At 32.8% G+C, this 10,750-nt stretch overlaps 1 protein-coding gene across 3 annotated transcripts; it reads left to right on the top strand.

Moving 5' to 3' along the window:
• Positions 1-916: 916 nt before the first annotated feature.
• On the top strand, positions 917-9,301 carry LOC137821228 (protein LIKE COV 2). 3 transcript variants are annotated; one of them, XM_068625724.2, is made up of 8 exons: positions 917-1,456; positions 2,436-2,488; positions 2,582-2,691; positions 3,212-3,379; positions 4,218-4,315; positions 8,527-8,653; positions 8,882-9,008; positions 9,099-9,301. In XM_068625724.2, exons 1-7 carry the CDS (start codon positions 1,337-1,339, stop codon positions 8,980-8,982), a joined length of 777 nt encoding a protein of 258 aa, XP_068481825.1. In that variant the 5' UTR covers positions 917-1,336; the 3' UTR covers positions 8,983-9,008; positions 9,099-9,301. The 3 variants fall into 3 exon arrangements, 2 of the variants coding, with proteins under 2 accessions (XP_068481825.1, XP_068481824.1); XR_016515570.1 differs by having other exon boundaries at positions 4,159-4,315; positions 8,882-9,301; XM_068625723.2 differs by having other exon boundaries at positions 8,882-9,301.
• The last annotated feature ends 1,449 nt before the right edge of the window (positions 9,302-10,750 follow it).

Here is a 10,750-nt window from a genome sequence, read left to right as displayed (position 1 = left end):
TAAATTTGTAAACTTATTTTAAAATATTGTAATTGTTTGTTAAATGCGACAATCTATTAACTATATTTTTTTTTCTTAAAATGAAAAGTAATTGAGATTGCATTTATGAATATAATAAAGTAAGTTTTGTTATCAATATCTCTTCTAAAATACGTGCATATATTAAGTTACATGTACATGTAAATATAGTTATGAAGTTTTTATTTTGTGAAAGACATTTATATTGTATTGTATATATTTGATACATTAATATCATAATTATTTTTATGATTAACTACTTAGAAATATTATAATAATATAAAAAATTATAAACTTCATATAGTAAATGGGATTATTTTAATAATTATATTACTAATATAATATAGATTACTTATCAACTTCTAGAATTATTTATAGTTATACCAAGGTCTTTTTAGTATTGACTAGTACTAATATACAATATAGAAAAATGTTTATTTAATATTTATGGTACATCTACACTTCCAATAAATATTAATATTTTAATTATTTATAAAATTTATAATTTTTTTAATTGTAAAATATTTTATATTTTGTTTGTATTTTTATTATGAAGGTTTTTAATTTTTTTATTATAATATGAAGGTTTTTAATTTTTTTATTATAAATATTAATATTTATTGTGGAGGTAGGATGAAATAAGATCAAAATATTAAGTTCCATTCCAATCAATTTATTTATACATGATCGACTTAAAATATATTTAAATTTAATTTTGTTTTTCTCTTTCAAAATAACATCTTTTGAGATGTGTTTGGTGCATTATAAAATAACATATTTCACTGTTGTCAACTACTCTCTCCACCTCTCTCTCTCTTTTGCCTTTATTTTCTACACCTAAAGCAACAATCCAAACACGCCTTCTACTACTAAAATACGGATACAAAACAAAATGGCTATAGATGCAATATTCCAAGGTGTGAGTCAGTGGAAGTTCCAGATTGTAAGAGGTTGCTGAATGCGTTATCTGTGAAAAATGTATTTTATTTTTAGAAAATAACCTAATTAATTCCTGAAACATAGAAGAAAATGAAATAAAATGGAAAATAATAATAATTTTCTTAAGAGAAGGCCACGTCATCTGTCGCATCGAATTTCTTTTCAGTCTGGTCGGTAGTGAAGTGAGACTTTTCAATTATCCGGTGAAGGGTAGGGAAGGGAAGAGAAGAGGAAGCTAGTGTTGCTTGCTTAGTATCCAAGACAAGAAAACAATAACAGTACTCCAAGCCAAACGACGCTTCCGTTCTGATTCTGTTATTCCGTTCTATTTTATCGCCCAAATTATTGTTACAATCTGAAAGAGTGAAGAGCGAAGAAGATGGCGGAAGAAAAAGAATCAACGTCAATTCCTCTCAGTCAAGGGGATAATGCATCTCGCGACGATCCCGAAGACCCAGCCAAGTCTCCACCAAGTTCCCCGAATTCCTCAACTCGCAGGGTCCATTTCTTTCTTTTTTTAAATTTTCCTATAACGTTTTTTACCTTTATATTAGGCTAGGTTGTTGGATCTTGCTTCCGGTTGGCATTTTTAAAAAAAATTTATTTGGTGGATTTCAACGGACGAGTCAACTGAGAGCGTCGTCTCTTGAATTCGGAAAGAAACTTAGGTGTTGTGATCAATCACGTTACCTACACGAGGGATCTGCATTTGCAGCATTTGACTAGCAATGATTTTTGTTTAAGATGTGCTTTATGTGTAGGAATAAGCCTGTGGCTTAGTGTGAAGAGACAATAGTTGAAATGCCAGCTTTGATCGATTTCCAAGAGTATGAAGTAGGATAGTCTGAGCCTAATGAACGGGGGATAACTCCATTACTCAAAATATCTTCTTATAAGCTGAATGCTAATAATAATTTTTATTTTGGGTTGCATTTCTTCTTGTGAAATTGTTTTTTTACAAATTTGATTGAGACCAATACAGTTACAATGTTGTCTGTAAAGTTCGAACTGTGGTAGGTAAGGGTCACGGAGTTCAGTCTCTGATTTACTTGTAAGATGATGGGGATTCTACTTGCTATCTAAGGAGCGAGATTTGGTCTTTGTTATGTAGTCCTAAAATGTCCTTACGTATAAAATTCTTATAATGATCCATACCGAAGTCTAAAAATATGAAGAAGTCATAAAAAATGAGACGTTATCATAATAATTGAACTGCACTTCCCTGTTGTCCTGCATTATAAATGCTTCAGGACAAGGGCATACATACGACTGCTGGATGTTGGAATTCTAGACAGATTTAGTGAGCCTAGCTGCAAACATAAATGATCATCTTGTGTTTTTATGATAAGGAGTTCTGAATGTTGAAGAGGAAGTTTGCAGGAACGCAATGTTTATCTATTTTGCAGGAACGTTTCATATTTTTTAAAGAGAAAATAATTTTTTGTCTTACTATTGGCCCATTCTGTGCACTGTTTCAGGCTTGCTGCTTTGTTCTACAGAGTTGGTTCTCAAAGAAATTTATGACTGGATGGTAAGGCGCAACTACTAATTTAGATGATTGATTTTTATCATCTTTGTTGGTGTGGAATTACTCTTATTCATTCATTTGGTTTTGAATCTGCAGTGTAGTTCTTTTTCCAGTTGCCGTTACCTTCTTTATTACATGGTGGTTTATTCAGTTTGTTGATGGTTTCTTTAGTCCAATATACTCCAGGCTTGGCATTGATATATTTGGTGAGTAATTTATTTTCCCTTCAATTAACATGTCTTTGATAATTATATTTTCCCTCCTTAGAAGTTTAGAATGAGAGGGATTATTTTGGTCTAGATGCTGTATATCTGGAACATATAAACGGAGTAAATGAATATAGTGCATAAACTTGAAAATTCAAAGAGAATAGACTTCTCTATTATTTTAGCAAGTGAGAAGGAAGACATCATTGTTTCTTTTAAGAGTTTAGTTGCTAATCTGGAACAACTCATTTGAATTATGCTCTGGTGGTTGAATGGATTTGTCATTATGAGTGGATATGTTATTTTCCTCAATCCTGATTCTTGTACTATATGGTTTTCTTTGATAAATTTATCTTCCATCAACATGCACACACAAATAAAATGGTGTTGCAGACTTCTTTTATATTTCTTCCTTTCCTTTTTAATATCTCCACTCAGTGATCTGGTTCTTGGTACTTGACCTTACTTTTTGTTTAGAATGTGATGTCTAAAATGTGACGGCTTTTTGTTTGTGGTGCAGGACTTGGTTTCATTACATCATTAGCTTTTGTATTTCTTATTGGTGTTTTTGTTTCATCATGGATGGGAGCTACTGTTTTCTGGATTGGAGAATGGTTCATAAAGCGAATGCCCCTTGTTAGGCATATATACTCTGCATCCAAGCAGATTAGTGCTGCAATATCTCCAGGTATGCTCTTCATAACTGCATAGATAAATCAGAATTTAGCCAAAAAAGAGTTAGTGTGGGTAGCTGGTGATACACAGAGATACACAGTATGCAACATATAGGCTGAGTAGCTGGTGATGTTACAATTAGGAAGAATAACTTCCTTGTTAGTAGCTTTTATGGCAAAATGCAGAATATCCTTGTTTTTTTTTATCCTTATTCCATTGTCTTTTGTGTATGTTGTTCTGTGTATGAAAGGTTTGCCCAAATTGACATGTCAGTTTAAATGCAATTTGTTTTTTCATCCCCTGTCACTCATGTATGGTTATGGAACAAACTGCTTGGTCAGTTTTAGAATTACCTATTTCATGCAAAATTATTTCAAACTGAATAGAATTTCTCTGGAGCAATCTGAATCTGATGATTGGTGATAGTTGTGGCAATGGTGATGTTTCATGTGTGTGCTGTACTGGTAGGGAATTTGTACTAGTAATGTATTACTGTTAAGGTGCATTGGAGATGATGATTGTGCAAAAAGTTGTAGTTTGATATTAATTGATACAAATTCACTGATCTAAATTAAGTACGTATATTGAGTTTAGTTATTGGCTTTGTCAAGTTACTCATATTGTATGAATAGGGTTGATTAGGCTATTCATCTCTAGATTGAAGGCACACTTCAAATTGTTTTTCCTTATCGTTTTATCTCTCAACCTTTTATTTCAAGTGTAAGTTTCTTGCCAATCAGTTGGTTGTAGCTATCTTACATTGCTGATATTAGATAGATTGACCATTTTCAGATATTGGAGACAAGGATGCAACCATTTGTCATGATTTTTTTTGTAAATATTCTTTTCAGATCAAAATACCACTGCCTTTAAAGAGGTAGCAATTATTCGTCATCCACGTGTTGGTGAATATGCCTTTGGCTTTATTACATCAAGTGTTACTCTACAGGTACGCTGAATTGTCAACAAATTTGTTTACCAACCTACTTTTACTTATATTGATTAAATGTATGTGGTGGTTCCCTTTTTTATTTTTATAGCAAATAAACTTCATCCATTTATTTATAATGCTTGGATGGATTTTTGGGAATGTAATATATCTATAGTATTGGAAATTGGAAAGCACATACCATACATATATGTACAACATGTATTACAGCGTGGTCCATTTTAACGTGAGTATGGGGTTCATTGGATTGAATACTCAAAAAAACTTTTAAAGAAAGGGGAATATACTTCCGTAAAGCATGGTTCTAATAATTGATACCCATATTTTTTTCTGAAGATAAACACACAACACCCCATGCAATTATGTGTCTGAGATTTGAAGCAACTTAAGTCTAATAAGTTTTTCTTCGAGTTTATTCAGTACACCCCTGGTTAATAATGCTTTTACTGAATCATTCTTTTTAGTGTTAATTTATTGTTAAATTATGGTTTGTGTTTGTCATTTTATTTTTGCCTCGTGTTCATATTGTTGAGAGACAGAGAAACAAGTGAGCATAGGATGATAACTATTGAATTTATCCGGGGAAAAACATAGTTACAAAATATTAAGGTTAATTACAAAATATCCAATTACCCTATTTTAGGCTAATAACATAAATATAGAGTCAATCTAATTAATCATAATATTCCGTGATACTATATTTACAATATTCTAACACTTGCCCTCAAGTTGAAGCATATAGCTTGTATGCACCAAACTTGTTACATTACATATGTAGCTAATTCGAGGACCCCTTAGTTTCTTTTTGAATACATATGCTAGTTGATCATGGGAATTGATAAATCTAGTAGATATTAACACGAACATGACTTTCTCTCTGACAAAGTGACAATCAATTTTAATATGCTTCGTCATTTCATGGAATACTAAATTTGAGGCAATATGGATGGCAACCTAACTATCTAGTATATGTATAAGTGACAACTGTGCAACCTCTCCAAACTTAGTTCCTGAAGTAATTGCTTGAGCCATATAAGCTCTGAACTGGCTATAGCCATGGCTTGAGATTTCGTCTCTGCACTAGAACTGTCTACAACTTGTTTTCTGAGAGACAATTATCCTCGACAAATATACAAAACCCAGAAGGGTAGCTCTTTTGATGTATCAAACAATGTGAGTTATTGCGTCCCAATGTTCCTTGTATGAAGAGTTGAAGAATTGACTCTCTACACTTATTGTGTACAAAATATCCGAATGTGTAATAATAAAGTAGTTTAACTTCGCTACCCATCCTCCATATACAGAGGCTTCCACTGATTTGGCAAGAGTTTGCCATTAGGATCCATTGGGATATTAACTATATCGGAATTTAGTTTTCCTCCAGAATATCCATTGCATATTTTCTACGTCATATTATGATCTCATTTTTGGATTATAATTTATATTACCTTTATTCCCGATAAATGTTTTAGTTTGTCAAGATCTTTTTTGTGTTTGAAGAGTTGTTGCTTCACTTGGCCAATGGTGAGATGATCACTACCTGTGATGACAATGTCATCAACATAAAACAATTAGATAGATGCCACCAACAATATGCAATGGAAGAATATGTCCAATCTGCATCAAAATATCCCACAACTCAAGTGCATCCTTTATCTTCACATGAGACCCTTTCTTGGAGCTCTTTTGATTTATTGAACAATGCATGCTCCTTACTTGAAAATGGAGGAGTTGACATACTACACTCACTACGAACCAAATATGTGGATGGTAACAATAAGGTAGTCAACTTCCCTATCTAACGTGTGTACCTTTTAAGATTTTGCTGAGAATCCCCCGATTTGGCAGGAGTTTGACAATGGGATCCATTGGTTGTTTACTGTCTTGGAGTTTAACATTTTTATCTTCAAAATTATCCTTTGGGTTATGATCTCATTTTTGGATTGTGCTACCTCTATCTCTAAAAAAATATTTTAGTTTGTTAAGATGCTTTGTTTAAAATGCCAAGTATCCGCTTGGGATCATGTCTTCTTAGGACTATTTTGGATGTACAATTTAAAAAGATATTGTTTAATCTTTGTGATATTAAAATGATCACACTATCCTTGATGACAATGTCATCAACGTAAACAACCATATGGAGGCAACCAACAAGAGTGATGACAAAAGACAATGGTCAACCTTGTTCTTAGTTGTACCAAACAGTTCAATCACAATATTAAATCTATCGAATCATGCTCTGGGTGTCTGCATAAGACCATATAAAGAGTTTTGCAATTGACATACAAGACCAGAAGACACCCCTTGATCACTAAAGCAAGAAGGTTGTTCCATGTTGACTTTCTTGAGCATATCATTGTGTAAAAAGACATTTTTTATGTCTAATTAATATAGAGGCCAATGAATCACGAATGTAACATTAAAGAATAGTCATACAAAAGACATTTTGACAACAAGAGAGAAAGTATTCCCATAAGATATGAGTACAATCTTTTTACAACAAGATGGGCCTTAAGTTGGTCAACGTTGTTGTCTACTACACCAACCTTGACTATATATACCCATCGACAACCAACAATTGGTGATCTTCATACCATTTCAGGGAGTTGTCATAGGAAGGTAATGAGATGAGATTCAAAGGCAACAAATAGGCGGAAATTGAAGAAGGAGGGGTGGAATTTTGAGCAACCTAGGCAGTGCAAAGAGATTGACCATGCAAGTCCAACAATTTATCAATTGCATCTAGACATGTGATAATGTTCTACCAATGATGTCCTTTGTTGCCCTTACATGACAAAGTTTTGTTGTTACGAGAGATCATAGTAGAAGAGTTAATTGAAACAAGAGACAGTGACTGACATGGGTTTGTAGGAACACGAAAGTTTGTCCATGGTTGCTATTGTGAGCTACCCAAGATTAGATCATAGACATGAGAATACATTGGCTAGACCATACTAGTTCAGGGACATGAAAAACTTTTGGCCATTTTGAAGCTCTACGAGAGTAATGGTAGTGGGAGAAAGCAATTCATTGAAGTCACATAGAAGCTTAGAGACCTTGTCCAAATAAGATGACACAGGATCCTTAATTTCATTGGTACTAAGGATGGTCATGAAATCTTTACAAACCTAATAGAGCCACCATGAAGTGTTTGTAAAAGTTTATTTGACCTATGTCCAAATAGCTTCCTAGGTTTTATAAGTGTGAGATACGTTTCAAAGAGATTGATGAATGGTGACTCAAATGATACAACACAACTAAGTGTCAACTTTCTTCCATGGAGAATGTTCTACTGTGGGAAAATCATCTTCCGTTTCAATGATATGCATTTCATAACCCTGTCCAACAAGCCAAAGTTCAATGTGAGAAGTTCAAGAGGTGTAGTTCTTACCATCCAACAACTGAAATAAGAGCGGAGCGGCAATGTGGCTGGTAAAAATTGAAGTGTCATGACTCATACTTGTCAAAGGTAGCCATTGGTCAACAAGTAGAGAGAAAATGCCAAACAATATACAAATGCTAACAACAACCAAAAACAAAACAAAACAAAAAAGTGGAAAAGAGATGTCCTAACACCAAATCAAGACCAAATCCAGGTAGAGGAGTATGCGTGGCATATGTGGGCAGCGCAGATGCGTGCAACCTCCGATAGCTATTTGACCGTCCATTCTTGAGGAGATGGTGCCAATAATTGTCTATATGCCATGTAATAGTGGCGTTGGAATAATGTTTCTGGAACAGTGATGGGAAAAACATTTAGATTCTGATGAAAATTGGGTTCATTGGGATATTCCTAAATTAGCCTCTTGTTAGGTTCTATATACCATGTTGAAAGAGAGAGAAACAAGTCCCAAAATTAGCCTCTATATACCATGTAGAAAGAGAGAGAAACAAGTAAGCGTAGGAGGAATTCTGACCGCAGTGGAACTATTAAATTTATAGGAGAGAAAGCATAATTACAAAATATTGAAGATATAATTACAAAATATTGATTTACCCTTTTTTAGGTTAATAACATAAATATATAATCGATGTAGTTAATCCTAATATTCATCCTTACTGTATTTTAAATATTCTACAATAATAATCGCACCATATATTGTGCATCCTCCGATGAACTTTGTGTTATTTTATGAGTAACTACTATTTTCACTGTTTTGTTTTGTTTGATATATTTAACCAATGATTATATCCTTTTTCCTCCATCACAGAAAGATAATGAAGATGAAGAGCTTTGTAGCGTTTTTGTCCCTACGAACCATCTGTATATTGGCGATATCTTTTTGGTTAACTCCAAAGATATTATAAGACCCAATCTTTCTATTCGAGAAGGCATAGGTAGATTCTCTTTCCGTTTGTTTATTGTCAAGTGCAGTGTTTACATAGGTCATATTATTCTTATTCAACAATGTATATGGAGAGATATTATTGGTATATGATATTCCTTTTACCCCATTAAAGAAAATTAGAACTGCCATTTGACATTTTCTGCGTGTTGAAATTCTTGAACTATCATTTGTATTTTTGTAATTCAACGCTGTAATGTTTGCGTTGGTGCTGATGCAGAAATCATTGTTTCCGGGGGAATGACTATGCCGCAGTTGATAACTCCAGTTGAAAGGGCAACTCGACCGAATGAAAGAATCTCTTTAAATAGAATTGGATAAAGGATTAAATCCGTGGTTGAAACCATGTAGGTGATGGAAATTATCAGTCTGAACCTCCATTTATTTTAATATACGAAATTTGTTGTTTAATATTAGTTATTTATTGTCTGTTCCAGGTTGACTCATATAACTTGTAAAACTGTAGTTGTAAGCTTGTAATCCCATCCATGTTTTTGTTCCACCAGTTTCCACCCAACCTCGGTCTGACACATATTAACTACCAAGTATTAATACATGCTCCAAAGTCTGCATGTTATTAACATTAGATTGGATCTCTATCTAAATGGAATTAATGAAAATTTTATACAAGTTACATTTATATCTCTGTTTGTTTGAAAAGCCACGCCAAAGTGTTATTGATTTTTCACTTTACAAAGAGACATATATTAAAGATAACAAAGATAAAAAAAACTGAGGCATTGTTTGGACTAAATTTTATTTATTATAAACGGATAAAGTAATTAGCTGTGCATTTATATTTGTCACAGGCAAAAACAAACAATATCAGAGGTTCAAGGTATGGTATGTCGGAAGTTCTGTCCATATAAAGTTCCATTTTCTTGCGTAATGCTTAAATTTCTTGCGGCGCTTTTAACATTTAGGATAAAAAGATTATATATAGTAGACTTAAATTTACTTTCCAAAGAATAAGTTATAAAAAAATTGTAAACGTTTTCAATAAAAATCTTAGGATTTTAACGAAGAACTTGAGCTAATGCTTTGTGAAAAGTATAGCCCTTTGACTGTCAATGAATCACATTGAATCTAGTTACCACTGACCCTCATTGTTTAGGGTTTAGGGTATTCTGAAAATATAATTTTACCTCTTTTTTAAATGATTTTGGATTAACTTTTCCATAATCTTTTTGAACACCCCTTTCTGGAATTTATAAGCATATTCCGAGAAAAGTTTTTCAATTTTTTTTTTAAAATTCAAAAATATGTATAATTCGTTCCGGAATGTGTTTTTTAGAGTAATTTTCTGAAATATATTCTAGAATAAATTTTCTGAAATGTATTCTAGGAAAAGCTTTTCAGAATGAGACTTAGATGGGACGTTTTAGACTTTTTACCAATTTGATGGGAGTGCAGGAAGAAGTTTGTAGAAACACCCAAATTTTGAACGTGCTATCTTGTAAGCATGTTCCACGTACGTAATTCGTAATCCGAGTATACGGTGAGAAATAATTTTCCTTTGTCTCTTAACAGTTTATATATACGAAATTAATGAAGATAGCATGGATCCCTTTGATATTATTTTTATGATTATGTATTAGTTGGCATGTTATCTGCGAATACACATATACTTATGCTCTAAGAATTTAACAAGGTAGCACTGTTAAGAAGCTTCTACGTTCTACTCTTTTTTTTCTTGGCAGTTTCTTCCTGCACCCCTATATTTTTCTTCCTGCATCCCCACAATGTTATGCAAAGACCAAACTGTCCTTATTATTTTTTTAAAACCCTAAAATACACTTGAACTGTATTTATTTTTTTTGCATTCTGAATTATGGAATCTGGAAATTTTTTGGATTGACACTTCCGGTAAAATTTTGAATTCACCAATCCATAATTCAAAATATGCATTTCACATTCAAAAATCTATCATTCAAAATAAACATTCCGAATCCATCAATCCGTAATAGAAATATGCATTCCGGATTCAGAAATCCATAATTAAAAAAAACATTTTGGATCCACCAATCCATAACATAATTAGGCTTTCAGATTCAACAATCTGGAAATCAATAATTTATGCAAAATTTGC

The sequence above is a fragment of the Phaseolus vulgaris genome, chromosome 9, assembly GCF_051622355.1.
Source record: "Phaseolus vulgaris cultivar YP4 chromosome 9, ASM5162235v1, whole genome shotgun sequence".
NCBI lineage: Eukaryota > Viridiplantae > Streptophyta > Magnoliopsida > Fabales > Fabaceae > Phaseolus > Phaseolus vulgaris.
The sequence above is the reverse complement of the archived record's forward strand: the minus strand, read 5'-3'. Positions and strand labels throughout refer to the sequence as shown.